Source organism: Ambystoma mexicanum, chromosome 2p (genome assembly GCF_040938575.1).
Source record: "Ambystoma mexicanum isolate Mex_15411 chromosome 2p, UKY_AmexF1_1, whole genome shotgun sequence".
NCBI classification, from domain to species: domain Eukaryota; kingdom Metazoa; phylum Chordata; class Amphibia; order Caudata; family Ambystomatidae; genus Ambystoma; species Ambystoma mexicanum.
The window spans coordinates 1,140,898,292-1,140,916,134 of record NC_090923.1 but is presented as its reverse complement, the minus strand read 5'-3'; the positions used below and the strand labels follow the sequence as shown (position 1 = coordinate 1,140,916,134).

General features: G+C 42.9%; 1 protein-coding gene across 1 annotated transcript in view; it reads left to right on the top strand.

Moving 5' to 3' along the window:
• Positions 1-10,462, top strand: part of LOC138567228 (zinc finger protein with KRAB and SCAN domains 8-like) — a 117,189-nt gene extending 106,727 nt beyond the window's left edge. Inside the window, exon 4 of the mRNA XM_069645220.1 lies at positions 8,914-10,462. Within this exon, the coding sequence (XP_069501321.1) occupies positions 8,914-9,881 (968 nt within the window). The 3' untranslated portion in view covers positions 9,882-10,462. The remainder of the gene's footprint in view (positions 1-8,913) is intronic.
• The last annotated feature ends 7,381 nt before the right edge of the window (positions 10,463-17,843 follow it).

The following is a 17,843-nucleotide window of genomic DNA, read 5'->3' as shown; positions in this document are numbered from 1 at the left end:
GCGCGCCGGGCCCGAGGGCGTCTGGGCGCATATTTTAGGAAGCAAAGTTACGATTACATACATAGTAAAACAATAGATTCCTCTACCAGCTTACAGTAAACATGCGGGTAGAGCTACGGTATGGCCAGAATATATAAACTGTAAAATATACAAAGCATGTACAGGCAAGAGGGATGTACAAAAACAGTTCCTCTATCAAGTAAGAAGCAAAGGGAATAAAGTAGGTTTACATTAAAATAAAAAGAGGTACACAGGAGAATAAGTTATCATCGTGCAATGGCTATGTACAACGAGAAATACAATTGTTATGCCAAAGCGAGTGACCAAAGTGTACTCATATGAATTGTGCCGAGAGCCACACTTTTGTTTTGCTCTTAAAGGATTGGAAGGAGGGCTCAGTTCTGATAGCATTAGGAAGGGAATTCCAGAGCTTAGAGGCCAAAACAGGAAAACTAGCGCCGCCAGCTTTTTGTAGTTTAAACCTAGGGAGGGATAGACTGTGGGCTTGGGCCTCTCTCTTGGGGCGGGTGGAAGTGTGAGGTGTGAGTCGGTTGGCTAAGTAGATAGGGGCCTGGTTGGACAGGCATTTGTGAGTCAGGGCAAGTGTTTAAAAGGAGATTCTATGTTTAACAGGCAGCGAATGTAGATTATGTCTGTGGTTAGAGATGTGGTGGTTTCTAGGTATATTTAGTGCTGCTCTAATGGCATTATTATGGATGATTTGCAGTTTGTTGAGGTTGGATTCACTGGTCCCTAAGTAAAGGGCACTACAATAGTCTATCTTGGACATGACAAGTGTTCTGGCCAGGATAGTGCAATTGGGAGAAGACAGGAATGGTCTACAGGCAGTAATAAGTTTGTATGTATAGACAGAGGCTGATCTGCCAGCATTGGTTTGTCTGCACAATGATAGTGTAGAGTCAAGGTAAATTCCAAGAATTTTAGTATCCTTGTAGACCTTAATGACGTTGCCATCAATGATGAACGACTTGAAGGACGGGTCAAGTTTAATAAGCTGTTGATGTGAACCTAAAATAAGGAGTTCCGTCTTGTCATCATTGAGGCAAAGCTCATGTTGAGCCTTCCATGCCTGGATAACCATGTATACGTTATTCAAGGCTTTAGTGTCCGCTGCATAATCGCCCGTTATAGTGATAAGTATCTGGGTGTCATCGGCATAGTTAGTGTATGAGACACCCAGATAGTCAAGAACATCAAACAATGGTTTGGTGAACACATTATAAAGTGTTGGTGACACACATGAACCTTGTGGTACGCCACAGTAAATGGGAGCAGGCTCAGCAGATGCTGACGGAGAAAAAACCTGCATAGATCTATTGCTTAAGAAGGATCTGATCCAGGTGGTGGCAGAGTCAGATAAGTGGGCAGCCATGGCATATTCAGTATATGATGACTTGCTACTCAAGACGTCAAGACTAAGCCCTGTTCCAAAGGGTGTCTTCTCGATTAATAAGTGTCTGGCCAGTGTGAAATGAAAATTATCTTCGTCAGGCCATTGCCAACCAATCACCTGGTGAAAATCCTCACAAGCCTTCTTCATATTTTCAAAAGGACTAGGAGAGTGGCGTGAACAAGAGGCATCAGAGAGTGGTGCGAAGAAATAATAGTCCTCCCCCCATCTTGGAGGATTTTGAATAGCAAAAGTGATCTTTTGATCTTGGCTTGGGTAATTAGCAACACAAGGCCCAATTTCAGGCGAAGAGCAGCCACTGGAACTGATTGAGGGAGCCCAAGATTGTGACACCATAACTTGCCCACCAGGACATCCAACCAACATAAGTGGTTCTCTGTGTAAAATGTCCAAGCCATAGAGAAGGCCCAGAACGACACTCGGGTTACAGTCCATAAGAATGCCCTCAATTAAGGATCCACCTTTGTACTGTGTAAGGGTCCTAGCTGCCCCAAATTTGGACAAGGCCTTAGGGGCAACATAGGTTTGAAGCAAATTGGAGGAGAGTAGAGGTCAACAAAGTTCCCAGATATGCATAAGTCAACTTGGTGCAAAGTCTGGTCTCCTATCGTCCATCTAAATCTCTGTACCTGTCTCTTGTTAAGTCATTGTCATAGTTTTTAACTTAACTGCATTTTCTCCAAGTTTTTTCCCAAAAAATAATCATACAGGGCCAGGGCCTTAAGTGACCTTTGAAGGTCAATGGGAGTTTTGTAAAAAATGACAATATTTTCGGCGTAAGCCAATCAACAGATGGAAGCAAAAGACAGCCTAGAGGGAAAGTTGTTACAAGAATCACATACATTTGCCATGTCTGAGGTGTAACGGTTGTACAGGAGAGGCTAGTCTCAATAAAGGGAATACTAACCCTTGTAAACCATCAAACTCTACACTAAGGGCCAAAAACCAAAATGTTTATACATAAAAGAGTAGGATGATATATTTCATTAAACCTCTTTCTTATCTATGCTGATTAGGTGCTAGAATACCTCTCGTCACCAATGGTCCTGAAAAAATGGACTTGGTACCACTTCATTTAAACAAATTCTTACAAATTTTAATACACATTCTTTAAAACAGTTTCTAAAACAAAGGACCAAGGATTACACCCACACAGTGGATATATCATATACCTAAATTACAAACGATGAAACACATTTGACATATCCGCGGACACCACAAAACTTTAATATACACTACACTCTGAAAAGTGTCATTTCCAACAACACATATCCCGAAATGTTTCAGTTCTTCTCTGCGTTAGGTGCATGAACTTCCTCCAGGCGAGTCTTTATATTTAACAGTGTTTCTTTGTATCCACCTTGCAATCCAGGGTCTACAGAAGAATCCAAATTCAATGAGCGGTTGTAACCTAAAAAAGGACAACATACACCACCATCAGCTATAGTAAGCACCACTTATCCAATAGCCCCTACATCCCCTTGACACCCCCAAACACTTATAGTATCGCGGACTGGGAAAAGGTCTTACTGGACCTATCCCAACATTTCTCACCACCTACATTACTTTTCATTCGTATCTTTAGTAGGGCTTGTGTCCACATACCCAGAATTTGACTTCAAACTTCTAACATCAAGTTTGGGATTGTAATTTCCAAATGGCTATTCAATAGCCCACCAGTTTCAGAGTCATCTGTACAGACATAAAGTAATAACCATGGAGACAAAAACCAAGGCCAAACACATTTAGACAATCAATTTTGGAACGGTTAGGTACGTAACTCTAAATCATCATCTACACCATCACCAATTCCACACCCTCACACGTGGAATACCTAAGGGTTTGAATCCAGTCCCACGATTCCACAGGTCTGGTCTCTTCACATAGACTTCTAAAAAAGTAAGTCTTTGGTCAGTCCCCAACAATGGAGGCTGCAACACATAACAACAATACCACCTGTAAATGTTCGCAGTTTATTTGTAATGTTCAAACCACCAAGTGGTCCAATGTATGTAGTATAACTAACGTAGTGTTAAGATCTAACTATTATGCAGCATTACCTCGCTACTCCAGCCGGAAACCACACCACACAACGTTACAGTACTTCCAGCCTGCCGCGGTATATTTCATCGTCAAGGATTTCAAGCCGTTAAGTTAGTCTTGATGGTCAAGACATCAAAAAAAGACTCATCCCCACGGGACCGTGTAAGATCGGATCGCTTAAATTGTTAGAGCCCCCTCACAATATTTTATCCAACATTGAAATCACAATTAAATGCCCAAATAGGTGCCCGGTTCGTATCAACCGCAAAGTGTTAAAAATGCGCAACAAAAAGTTCAAAGCGCCTCAAAGCCATTCAGTAGGCATAAATAACAGACTCTTCTCCATCTTCTGAAATCCTTCAAACGGGCGCCATCTTGGAATGGTAAAGACCGTCTCATGTGACTGGGGGGGGTGACGGCTGGATTGCATGTTGGCAAGGCTTCAAAAGAATGCTACCAGACAAAGCCCAATTGCAATGTAGAAGAAGCATCAAGTCGAGTCGGGCCAAATATATTGTAGACCACCTTCTGAAGATAGTTCTTACATATTGCTCAGTGCGCCATACAAACATACATAGCATAGGAACAGGTCAACCCTGTTATCCAATTAATGAGAACTTTGTATTATTTCTCCCAATGCAAAAAGATAATACCACATCATATACATGATAAAAACATATATATATATTTATATACACTCCTAATAGTAGTCATTTATACATAGTGCCCTGCCCCTCTCAGCCCACCTTAAAATATCATTGTAACTTATAAACCCCACTCATGGCCTTTTTAAGACAATTTCAAGTACGCTTGACATTTGCTGCTTAAACCAATTGCCTGCACCCCTATTTTTGCTAGAGTGCCCCCTTTGCTCCCAAAATCTGAATTTTTTGTGCTTCCGTCTTTAGTGTTTTAATCAGTTGTGTGCATTGTTAGTTTTATTGAAGTTCCTATTTGTATTTGTATTTCTTTTATTTATATACCCCTCCTGGCCCAAAGGCATCTGGACGCATATAGAAACGTGTTGGACATTCTTTTATTTTGGTATCACCATACTATTGTAGTTTGGGTTGCATCTGTACCAGCTCACATTGCTCCTGAAGAGTATAGCTTGCTCTCAGTTGCCATTACCAAAAGTCAGGCTGTACCTGTTTCACATATCTCATTGGAATCACTGGAGGTTTAGTAGTAATGTGGGCCTCTGTAGGCGCTTTAGCAACCACTCATCCCTTTACTTCCACAGAGCATTAGTCATTTCATCACACCCGAACAATTGAATGCTGAACCAGAGGTCTATGACTGGCCTGAACAAGTGAATGCTGAACCAGTGGTCTATGACAGACCTGAAGCTGAAATGGCGATAAACCGGAGGTCCTGGAGGGTATAGTCGTAAAGGTTAAGAATGAAAAAGCCTGGAGAAGACCTATGTGGTATTGTGAAGTACCAGTCATTGGTAGAGATCCAATATTGGAGCGAGAAGCACTGGAAAAGCAACCAGTGCCCAGGGCATACAGTAAGACCAGAGGCTTAAGCCTGAAAGCACAGAGGCCTGGCAGAGGTGTAAAGGAGCACTGTGAAATAATGAAGATTGATGGCGGGCCCAGACTGGGAGCAGCCCTGGAAGTGCATTTCCTTAAAATCTTTTCTTCATTTTTATGTTATAGGCTAGAAGTGGACATTTCAGAATAGGATATTTGAACTCTTCTGTTGGCCAAGATTTTTAACATTTGTGTTTTAGCTACTGGCCAGCCAGGAGGCTAAGAACCTGTTAAGAATACATTTTTGGATCTTTTTGTTGGCTACTCTTTTGTACATTGATTTGTAGAATAGGGTGTCAATGGAGTGACAAGATCTTCTTAAGACTTTGTTACAAACTTTATGATATGCAGAAACTCTACTGGAGGTGTTGGACACCCGAGAAATAGCCCAGTTGGTTGTACCAGTTCTGGCACAATTTTCATTAGGGACTCCCTTACTGTTCCCTTGTCCATATATGTGTTTAGTCCACAGCCTTCTCTGATGTAATACATAATAAACACATTTTGTGGAATGTAGAGAAGGCATGGTATCGCAAGTATGACACTGACACAATGGGTACAATTTGTACAACCTTTATTGAAATTGTTGGGGCTGGAGAAACTCCTACTTTGCCCTATAACTAAGATGGGAGTTGTCTCAACCATCAAATAATAAATAACGCAGTCCTAGTGGAGTCCTTCAAATCAAAATGGCCTATGCTAACAAAACCTAATGCGCGCCCCATCACTTGTACAAAAAGTCTAAATAGGAGAAATGTATGCAAAAGGAAAAATCAGTGTTCAAATGAATAAATGTGGTTGAACCAGCTCTCCTCCCCACGTGAGACCTCACGGAGTAAGGCAGTCCCTGTAGGCAGGATGACACACTCTGGCTCAGTTGCCAACACAATAAACAGTTCCAAAATGTGGATTGAGGCCCGCCTGGCCTTCCACAGTTATGTATCTTTTCCTGACTTCCAAAATAATGTTTCAACAAAAAGTTCACAAAGGTCCCCCTCTGTCGGGCTCAGACCTTTCACCACACAGTTCACGTAGGTCCCCCTTTGTCAGGCTCAGACCTCTCACGACAAAGTTCAACACAAACTTGCAAGGGGGCTCCCTTCCCCGAGTTTATTATACTTCGGGCCTCTCTCAGTCGGGCTCAAACCTTTTTCGGATGTCGAAGACTTTCGAATGTGCGTGGCTTTCTTTACAGACCACCTCAGGACCACGTCGACTCAAAGTTCACGGTTTAACTTTCACTTTCCCCTCCTCTAGGAAGTAATCTTGCTTACTTCACTATTGCTGTTCATTCGCCTTTTTGCGTCAAACGATGTACCTTTCACAGTGATTTTTGAGTGGGCTACTTCCTTTCACTGGACCACTCTGTTACTTAGTATTGCTGCTTTCACAACTGCCCTTACTTAAAAGTTCATTCACACGTCTGCTTTTCCTCACATCTCATCCACACGTGTGCAGCCTTCACTTGCGATATAATGTTGCTACTTCAAACTTTAACACACACCAATCTCTCAGCTCACTTGCCAACTTACCGGCTGTGTGCGTCTCTCTCTTAGTTTTCCGATTTCCAGTTCACAAGTCAAGGTTAGTAGCACAGGCTTGCCCTCACCTACCCAACTCTGCCGTTCCCCCGGGAGGGCCGCTGGCGTCCTTGAAACACAACGCAGACTTCACTTGTGGGATCTGGCATTCTCCACGTGTCTTTTCCAGCCTGTCGGAGGCAACAAACTCCATTAGGGAACTCTTGGGGTTTTCAACCTGCTGCTCTCGTCCCTTGGTCCGTCGCTCTGCTCCAGTAGGTTTGCTTTCGTTCCCGGAAGTCCTGCTCATACTCATGTTCCACCTTGCTCAGAGAGTATGTCGCTAGGTTCTCACTTTTATTCGTGTGAGGAGAGCTAATTGGTATCAGGAGTATGCACTTAGAATCAAGTGCCTGACTTAGCCTGACCTGATTAGTGGGGCATATCCAGTACAATGTGTGAAAGTTAATGTTGTTACTCTCAGTCACTCTCTTCCTTGGCCCAGTGTTTGTCTACAAAGGGGTGGGGTTGAGATCTCAGAGAATCCTTAAAAATAGGATGTGTTAGATGAACAAAATGGGGGGGACTACCGCGTCTCACCATCGGCTGTCTCACCTTCACTCCCTGAAAACCCCTCACCCGGGTGGTCCTCCTGCACTGGTCCACCCCAGGGTCTGGATCCAAAGGCGATGGCCGTGCTCTTGCCACCGGAGAGAGAGATCCCCGGAGACTAGCAGGTGAGACACCCCCTGGTTTCTCACAGGAACCACAAACTGCCATGTGTCGTGCGTATTATTGCTTAACCTCCCTACAGAAGGCAGAACCATCTGTAGAAGTGCCTTGAATGTCAGTACCCAGGAAAGAAGAGTCTAAGAAGAACTTAAAGGTGATATGAAACAGCAGGTGGGGATATGTATACAGTGCACAGTGCCACCAAATTGACCAGCTTTATCACAGGGAGCCAGTGCAGTGACTGCGGAGAAAATGAGATATGTTCCAGATGACTTTGATTTAAAAGTAGTTGAGCCCCTGTTTTTTAGAGCTACTACATGAGGTTGGCTGGTAAGATTGGAACTATCAGTAGGCCCGATGCTGGATTACTAGGGCTGCCAGCCGCTCTAGAGAAGTGCTTGATTTACAGTTTTGAAGCCTGCTGAAGAGTCCAAAAGAACTAGAGCCATAACAGACCTCAATATCAACATCTCTTCAAGAGCATTTATAAGGGTAACACTATGCTCTCTCTCTCTCTGGATGCAATTGCAACTGTGAAATGTCAAGAACGTTATTGTCGGCAACATTTTTCATCTTATTGCATCAGGATGGTGACTATGACACGTCCCTGCCACCACTTCATCCTTGCTCACTTTCCAGAGGGGATCCCAACAGTGTGTTAGTGTGTCTATTACTCCCACACCCTTCCCCTAACATATGCAAGTGCATGCCATGAAATGCTATGAAGGCAAAACATTATTATTTTTTGCATTAAATGCAAATGAAATTGATGATGTCTTGCTTTGATAAAGGTATTGGGGCTGAAAGAAGGGGTTTCTGGGGCAGGTGAACAGGGCTAAATAATGTGGGAGAAAAATTGTTTTAATTCTCCTCTGCTGCATAAGGTTAATTCCATTGGGTTAACCAATGGATGATTTGAGCGGTCCGATGATTAGATAGCCAACAACTGCGCAAAAGTCTTATTGATGCCCCTCAACTGGTATTATATACACGAGTACAAGAAAAAACATGTATTACTTTGTTCCTCCTTCAAATGTATCTGTTATTTGGGGTTTACAGTTGGCTCCACAGTGTAACTTTAAACATGTCTCACTTTGAGAAACATTCCCTTGCACATCAGTGGGTGGCAGACAGACTAAAGGTAAGGAATTCCATAGTATCTGTGTTGCTCTTGTCAAAGTGTCATTTAAAGCTTGTGTGACAAAGCATTCTGTTGGACCACAAAGGTTATAGATACAGTGTGTTGATTGCCTGTTTAAGGTCTTAATAGTTGTTTTCTTCAGATAAATTGTATTTCTATTACACGTGTTTAACACTTTACATGAAGACTGAATTTGCCATAACTTACAGGAAATGTTAGAAACACAGGTGAAGTGTTGTAATGTGCACATGCAACCCTGTGTATGTCATCCTTGTTCTAATGCAGAGCCGCAGATGTCAGTTGCACTAGGCCTTCAGAGACCCGAGGAAGGTGGCCTCTTTTCTGCACTAATAAATCTGTTTAACCTTTGTGGAGACATATTTGGTATTATAAAAATGTCCATTAGTAGTTCTAAGTTGTTCATATTTGTTAACTTTCGAAGTTATCGATTGGTACAAAAACAATGTCCTCACTAGCTACCATTTTGTTTCTTTTAATTTATGTCAGATGCTGAACTTGGAATTATTATCGAGAAGAGAAATCAGAAAGAATGTGCTGAAAATCTTGATCCACATGTGCCACAAAGAAACATTAAAGATGGGGATCTTTTACATTTGGAGCAAGGGGATACAATCAAGAAGCAAAGTGAATTCGAAAGGAAGAGGAAAAACCTGACAACAAACGTACAAAAAGCAGTTCCTGAATGCAAAAGAAGGGTTGGTAAATTCATGGGCTCTACTAAACAATTAAGAAAAGACAAAGAGGAAAGAGCCAATAACTATCGTGAATATGGGAAACAATTAAATTGTAGTCCAAGGACTCAGGCAGGAGACCAATCTAAGGCTCTGTACTCTGAAAATAGCAAGGGTATTGTGCAGGCAGGAACCCTATACAGAAGACAGTGGATACACACTGGAAAGAAATTACTCCAACTTGAAGACACTAATCTTAAGAGAAAGGGTTCATTCACATGCACCGACTGTGATAAAAGTTTTGACCTTCAGTGCAAACTTACGAACCATCTCCGATTACACACTGGCGAGAGGCCATTTGAATGCAAAAAATGTGGAAAAACCTTTAGCCAAATGTCAAATCTTATCCATCATCAGAGAGTCCATACAGAAGAGAAACCGTATACATGCACAGAATGTGGAAAAGGATTCACCCACAAATCAAGTTATATCACCCATCACAGAGTGCACACAGGGGAGAAACCATACTCGTGCAATGAATGTGGCAAAAGCTTTAGTCACAATTCAAGTCTTACCAAACATATACGAATACACACCGGAGAGAAACCATATACATGCACCGAATGTGGAAAACGTTTCAGTCGGATCTCAAATTTAATCACACATAAGAGAATACACACTGGAGAAAGGCCATATGCATGCACTGAATGTGGGAAATGCTTTGGTTTCAACTCGAGTCTTACCCAACATCAGAGAATACACAGAAAGCAAGACAGGCCATGAATCCAACAGAGTTTGTTGTGACCACAGAACATGCCAATATTATTTCATACAATGACAGCTGCCTCAAAACCAAACATAGTGCTCAAAGGAAACACTTGAGTGCATCTATCATCATAGAACTGCGAGGTCTCAGAGAAGCAGACGTTTTCAAATGTGAAGATATTCCTTAAAAGACAATTAATAACGTTTCATAAAAATGCTTCATCTACAGTTATTTTATTTTTTGCATTTTTAAAGCGCTCACACAGCCTGGGGGCATCGAGGCACTGTTACAGGCATATGACTTAGTTGCGTATTTATAACGCGCTTAATACCGAGAGGTTTCTAAGCGCGGCCCGGGGATCGAACCTGTGTTGCTTTGTGTCATCTTGTTTCCAAGGCGAGCGCGTTGTCACTGAGCTATCCTCCAGTTGCAACATGAAGTTATTATTGGCACAATGTAGGTACCAAGTAAAGAACATGGCATTATTTTTGAGGAAATATTCACCTAATATTGCCCTGTCATGCACTGCCATTGCATACATTTTACATTCTGTCCCATGAAAATAAAACTACCTACGAGACTCTTTAAAATGATGAAACACACCTTGACACTGTGGTTTGTTTGGGAATGTATAACAGTAACAGTTAACGGAATGCCAAAAGGAAAAGGTGCTGTTTTACCAGTAAAACAGCACGTTACGATAATGTTCCCCAATGTATAAATGTAGAACTAAGATTTGTCAGGATATGTATACTGTCACAAATTAGACATTTGGCACCAAGTAAAACGCCAAGACCAGGTGCTCAAAGATTTTTATTAGGGACTGTATAAATGGGAGGGCCAACTTAAATATAAACATCATCTTCCTCAAAGAAATATCAAAACATAGGATGGGCTTCTTCCACAAATGTCTCTTACGCCATATTTTTGCTTCTCAGGGTGTGTGGTCAGGCTTTCGAGTATCAGCTGTCACTGTTCCAAAGTCTCAGAGGAGTTACCTTACACCGCTCTAATGATATGGACTGCATGATGTCCTGAGCCCTTCTTCTGCTCCTTTGAGTTTAGCTGCAGCCTTTCTGGGGTCCTGTACCCCAAGACTAAGCCAGCCCTTAATGATCTGCAGGACTTTTAGGGTTCTCTTACAGATGTCGCTGGGGTCAGCCAGGAGAGAGGCAGAAGGACCAATCCCTACCAGCCCACCTTCCTGACTGTTTTCCCCACATCCTCTCTAATCTTTCACTAGACTCTCTGACCCCCACTGGAACCTCCTCCCACCATGTAGACCTTCCTGGGGCGTGGCCCTTTTTTCTCTTCCACTCATTGTCAACTCCTGCCCCTTTGGCCTCTCTCTCCTCATCTGAAGATGTCTTGTCTCCAGTCTCCTCTCTCTTGTCTACCTCCTCCTCCTGCTGATCTTTCACTGTCGCCTCACAACCACTTTGGCCTATTCCTGCCATCTCTCCCTTTTCTCTTTATAGCATTCTACCTCTCTAGTCTACCCGCCTCCTTGACCTGTTTCTCCTTGTCGGATATCCCCTCTACATCCCCACTCCACTCCGGGTCTTACTTCCTCCCTCCAGACTTCTAATGTTACTCCTTCCTTCAACTCCACTCCAGTTTTTATTTCCTCATTCCTTCCCTCTGCTCTAGTCACCTTCCATTCCAGGTTTTACTTCCTTCCTCTTTTCCTATTAACGTCTTCTACTCCACTCCTGGTTTTACTTCCCCCCTCTTTTGATGTGATTTTGTTCCCTTCTCTCTCAGATTTTTAACTCTCCCCACTTTCTTATCTACTGTAAAGGTCACATCCTCCTGTTTCCTGCTGCCAGCTCTCCTCAACAGCGCTCCAAATATCTGCAGCATCTCTCCTCTCTAACAGCCTTTCTTCTCCAGACTTTTTTTTACCAGAGCCGCTTGCTCCTGTCAGCCACCACACTGCAGAGTTCCCAAGCTTATAGAGTAACATGCCCTCTGCCCTTGATTGAAACTAGGCCTGATGGTCAGCAGGTGTGAGTTTTGGGATTGGCTATGCTTTCTCACTTCCTGATGGTCAGAATGAGACTGGGCTAAATCTTTTAAAATTCGGTGTGCATGGAGAGGCTGGGCAAGCTGTCTGTTTTAGGGATATCATGCCACATTGCTGTTGGGAAGGAACGTATATTAGGGTGTCTTTAAGGTCCTTTTGGTTTCCCCCAGGGCCTTCCTATCCTTGAAGTGATGATTTCATCTCCCTGATTAATTCTGTTTTTTCCGGTTGGGAGAGAAGGCCATTGTGGGAGATGTAGTCTATCTGAAGGTGTTTTTCCCCTTGCAGTTTTTATGTGGGCCCTGAGACAGGTTTCCAGATGTCTTCCCTGGTTTGTTACCCGACTGTTTATTTTGCCAGGTTTACCCTCGCCCAGTCCCTAATTCAGCTTCCTGGATCCAGTCCGGGTTTTGGTTCTGTTCCTGAGGGGCATTTTGGAAAATGTATTTTCCATTGACTGGCTTGGCTAGGTACCCAGCTCCATCAGACAAAGTTCTAGGCAGGTAAACTTGTCATAATACAAAAACATGCCGAGACAATTTCATGGGGAGAACCTGAATGAGAAAAGGGCAGGACAGTTCCTCTTTCTAGATTCAGCAAAGATTGTGTACACACATTCATGGCGCTAATATTTATGGTCTTAAAAACTTCAAAATCTCTGGCTGTATAAAAGGTGGTAAAATAAGCTCCCACCACAAACATCAGTTACATTAAAGAGGATGAATGTGGTTTTAACTGGAACATAATTTCACACAACTAAAATAAGCTATCTTTTATGCTAGAATATGGTGTACCTACTCGCCACAGACAAAGGAATGTGTGCCAAAGGCAATGTGGTCAATTTGGAATGTTCAGAAATCGTTGTTGAGCTGCACTCAATAAATACAGGAACCACCTTTACCGCTCTGGTGCTAGGACATTGCCACTTTATCTCCACCAGTGAATGACCTCATTTATACATTGCCATTCAAAACCTCATTCTCATGACAGCACAATATTGATGTTCACATCAATCAATCAATCAATCACACCATCAGATTCCCACCCTCAGCATTCCAGCTGACCAGCTTCATACTGCACAATACACCACACCCCCACATACTAACTATTAACTAACATGGACTAGCAACCTGAGGAAATGGGCTATTGATCATTCTGGTGGTTATCTTACTTCATCATACCACTAAACAGCCGCTCTCAAAAGACAACCTCCTTTTGCATATACATATTCACATATCCTTACACTGCGGGTATCTGCCACATACCTACATGAGTAAAATTGCCTCATTAGGCTATTAAACTTGGTCAACTCATTTTGAGCAACGTTGGTCAACCTCACTTTTTTCTGTTATGGGGGGGGGCTCTCTGTCCCCCAAACCCTGCTTCTCTGCCCTATGCTCCTTCCCATCATCCCATCCCCCACTCAAAATGGGTCGACCTAATGAGGATCGTTTTAATTGCTACACACCATCTGCCACCTATCCTGATCCATGCTCACCGGATTAGGCACATTTACATCTTCCACACTACTACGCTGAAGCACAGAATCTTACCACTATGTTCTCTTGTTTCCCTCCTTTGTACATCCCCATGGCCACATTCCTTTACACTTCTTACATTAATTTAATAATTAGATCACCCCCATAGACTCCAGCATTCAGTGTTTCGAGGCAATGTCTTAACATGATTGCTCTTTTGTGATCCACAGGCTGAACCTAAAATGCTACATTAAATGTAATCAACCTTTTGCCACAAATGCAGTACTTATTATGCTCATTAGATTGCTAGGTGCAACCTCTCCTAATTTTGCCTTTTCCCTATTATGTACTGTAGAAAAATGTACCTTTATTTGTATTTGTGTTTATATAGCACACATCTAGCTAGGAACCAGTGGAGGGCTGTACACGTGATTTGGATATCCTATACTACATGGGTGGCATGTATCTAGGGAATAGCAGGTTCTAGGTGACACCTAGACATTCTCTAAAGCGAAGGGTCTTGAGTTCCTTCCTGAACTGAAGGTGCTTTGGGGGGGTGATTATGACCAGGATGGTGTTCCAAAAGGCAGAGTCCTAGCAAGAGAAGGCCTGTGTCGTAGTATTCCCTTTCCATGCCCCCTTAGTCTCAAGCAGTTGTCTGGCTCCTAGACGACCGCTTGCCACCTGAGAATGTTTTGTGGCTAGGTAGGCTGGTGTTCAGGCAGTAGTTGCCTTATATTTTATGCAAGCAGTTTTGAAGAGCATCCTGCCTGGGATGGTTAGCTAGTGTAATTCTCTTATGGTGGAGGAATGCCAAAAGAGGGCCAGGTGTTTGGTCAGGACACCAGTTAGCAGGGTGTTTCCTCCATAGAAGTTGTGAGATTCCCAGAGCCTTGACCATGTATCTGAAATCTGCAGGTGGGTGGAAGGGTTTTTTCTTCCAGAAGAGTGCTGGTTGACACCAGGTTGGGGCTTTTATGATGATATATTGCTGGAAGGAGAGATTGCTGTCAATAATCAACCCAAATAATTTGGCACATGTAGCCAACTGAGGTGTGAATCCTTCAAGGGACAGGTAATTCAGCCATCCTTAAATAGTCTCCTTTTTAGATAGATGGCATTATAGGACCAATTCTGTTTTGATGGAATTTAGTTTTAGATAGGTGCTTGTCATCGAAGCTTGGGTGTAAGTGAGGGATGTTCTGAGGCGAGAAATGTTTTGAGTACACTCCACTTTGAGGTATAAACTGACTTCTGTTTTACGCTCACTCTATCTACAATTTTGTGAAAATGAACATGTAATGTATGAAGCCTATCCATCCACCCAGCATTAATCTTCACGGTTTTCTCTGTCTCTTAAGCACAAAAGTAATTGTCCCATGACATTTCTGTGAACTACAAGGTATACTCATCTCATTCTTTCTTCAGTTAATACTGCACACCAAAACCAATTGCATGTCCTGCTTAGCAATCGGATTAAGGCGTTTAACGAGACCACTAGCCCATGGGTTATATACGGTGTTGCACACAAAGATGCTTAATGCAAGCATCTCTAAAAACAATTTCATTTCATCATACATACATTCAATTTCATTCTTTTACTTTCTTGGCAACCTCTCATTTCTGAATTCCCCCGTTTGAAATGCACACATATTCTAGTTGCCACTTCCATCACATATTCAAGCTACTGGGTATTTCTACCAATATAACCAAATATATTACTCTCAGTCATGAAATAGCATTCCGACCTTAGATACGCAGTGCAACTTCCAACTATGCATACTTTGCCATCTCCACTGGTTGTAGTGTTGCAAAATAAGATTCCAACACCACATCAGTAGTCCTACACATGCTTGCACTTTGATGTATGCATATTTATCTGTTTTTCCATAAGTAAAAAACCTGCTTCAAAATTCTTTTCACCCCAGATGCCTTCAGGTGATAAGTCAATGTTTAAGTCTCAACACATTTCTACAAACAGTTTATCTCTTTCCATGAATTCCTCCAGCTACTTATGGCTTTCTTATTCTTGATGCACTATGCATTTTGTTATCATGCAATTATGGCTGCACTCAGAACCTTATTATAAGCCAGTAAATTGATGCTGTTGTCTGATTCCCTCGCAGCAACACATCTGCACATTTCTCCCTCTTCATCACTAACATTACTTTGGTCCATACCTCTGCCATTTCCATCAGTTAGATTGCACGATGCCTAATCCACCATTTCCACTGAGAAATTGTTTTCTCCTAATAGTACCTACCACCTGGCTGTGCAGGGAATAGCTTTCTCAGCACACTTTGTGGCTGAGAAACGGACAACAGGCAAAATGCTGGGAACTCATGCAAGTGCTACCATCTCATGTTCATTTCTGAGTAACGTGATTTTGTATTTAGCAAAGCATTACGGCAAATGGCCATCACCACTACTCCATCACGCAAGCAACTCAGTAAGGCACCGACACCAAGATCACTGGCATAAAACATTAGAATGGATAACGGACTTTTCATTGCTACTCCTGAGAGTATTGAGCTCTGAAATGTAACATTGAATGTACCAATCCTGTCAATCGATCCAGCATTAATGTAATGTAATTGTCATCTGTATAGCACTTTTTCCCATTGCTGTGGCCTCAAAGCGGTGTGGGTGAAAGCCCTCTGGGGACACAAGTCTGAGGTATGTGAAATTTATCAGAGGCGTTTATAGTGCATGTGTGCATTTTAGCGAATATGAAGGTAGGTGGGGTGGCCAAGTCCCTGTTAGCTACTCATGTCGGGCTGGCATGTGGATGGGTACTGTAAGGTAGTCTGTAGAGTATGTGAGCGCAGGAGACTCATTATGTGTCCAGTTAGACCACATGGGGGAAAGCTGCATTCTTATGGCAGAGGTGTTGTACGATGTGTCTTCATGTAGAATATGATAGGGGATGCGTGCGGGTGGGTGGCCATGCCTTTGGCTATTTTATATAAGCATGGTGTGTGATATGTACCCGTGTGTCCTGGCTGGCTTCAACCCAGTGCAGCTAAATTCAACACAGTTACTATACTAAAAAATGCAGCTAGATTCAACAGATTGGCTATACTAAAAGATCCAGCTAAATTCAACACAGTGGCTATACCCAGAAATGCAGCTAGATTCAACACAGTGGAGGTCATTATGACCCTGGCGGTAGCCGTGCCGGTAAACACTGACACGGCTGCGGCCAGTATCATTTTTTTTCCGGCACCCGCAAACGGGCAATTACTGGGTCATTACGGCCCGCCAGACGCAGTAATTGCCCTTTCGCGGGCGCCAGAAAAAAATGCTCCCCATTCCCATTTGCGCCCAAAGGAAAAAAATGGGAATGGGGAGCATGGTAGTACTGGCACCATTCACAATGGTGCCAGTGCTACCGTCTGTGCCTGTGGGCGGGTGCTGTTCCGCCTGCCAGGTCAGACCGGAAGAGCGCCTGTGACACAGTGACTATATTAAAAAAAAAACAGCTAAATTCAACACAGTGAAAATAATTAAAAAAGCAGCTAAATTCAACACAGTGGCTGTATGAAAAAAAGCAGTTAAATTCAACACAGTGGCTATACTCAAAATGCAACTAGATTTAAATGGGCGGAATTCAAAGCACAGCTAAAATCAACATAGTGTCTATACTCATAAAATCCGCTAAATTCAGCACAGTGGCTATACTCAAAATGCAGCAGAATTTAACACAGTGATTATGCTCAAAATGCGACTAGGTTTAAAATGTGGGGGAATTGAAAGCGCAGCTAAATTCAACACAGTGGTCATACTCAAAAGTAGCTACATTTAACACAGTGGTTATACTCAAAATGCAACTAGATACTCAATACACTATAGTTCAGGTAGATGCAAGACAGTGTCAAGAAATCACAAATAAAGCACTAGTGGTACCTCCAAATAGCCGTTTCTTACCTGGATGTTCCTGCAGGCAGCTTTAGAGGCCTTGCTGGGGCGCCACGGGCGACAGGCAAACGGGCGGGCGAGGTGCACTTTGCTGTGGCCCTTAGCCGGCTGCCCAGAGGGCTTCAGTAAAGAGGAGTAGAGGTGGGTGGGCAGATGAAGGGCTGAGGGAGGGAAGGGGAAGCAAGTAGAAGCAATGGAGCCTTGCAGGCCTCAATAAACACTCAACAATAGCCATGTGGCCTTTGAAAAGGCTGATTCCCCGCAGGGGCGGAGATCTTGAGGCCTGGACCATGGAAGGGACCACAGACGGTACTTACGCTTGTATACAGTGTAAATTATGCTGTTCAGCCAACAGTAAACTGATTAATCTTCTAACACATTTAATTTCTTTAATTCCTCTGTTACGCACACATTTAACTGTACCATAGCTTTATTATACGCTGGAAGGTGTTCCCATCTCATGCCTTCAACCACTTTTCTCCAATTAATACTTTTTACCAATGACAATCTATGTTCTGCTTAATGAGTTTATCGCCCCATGCCTCCACCAAGGTTAT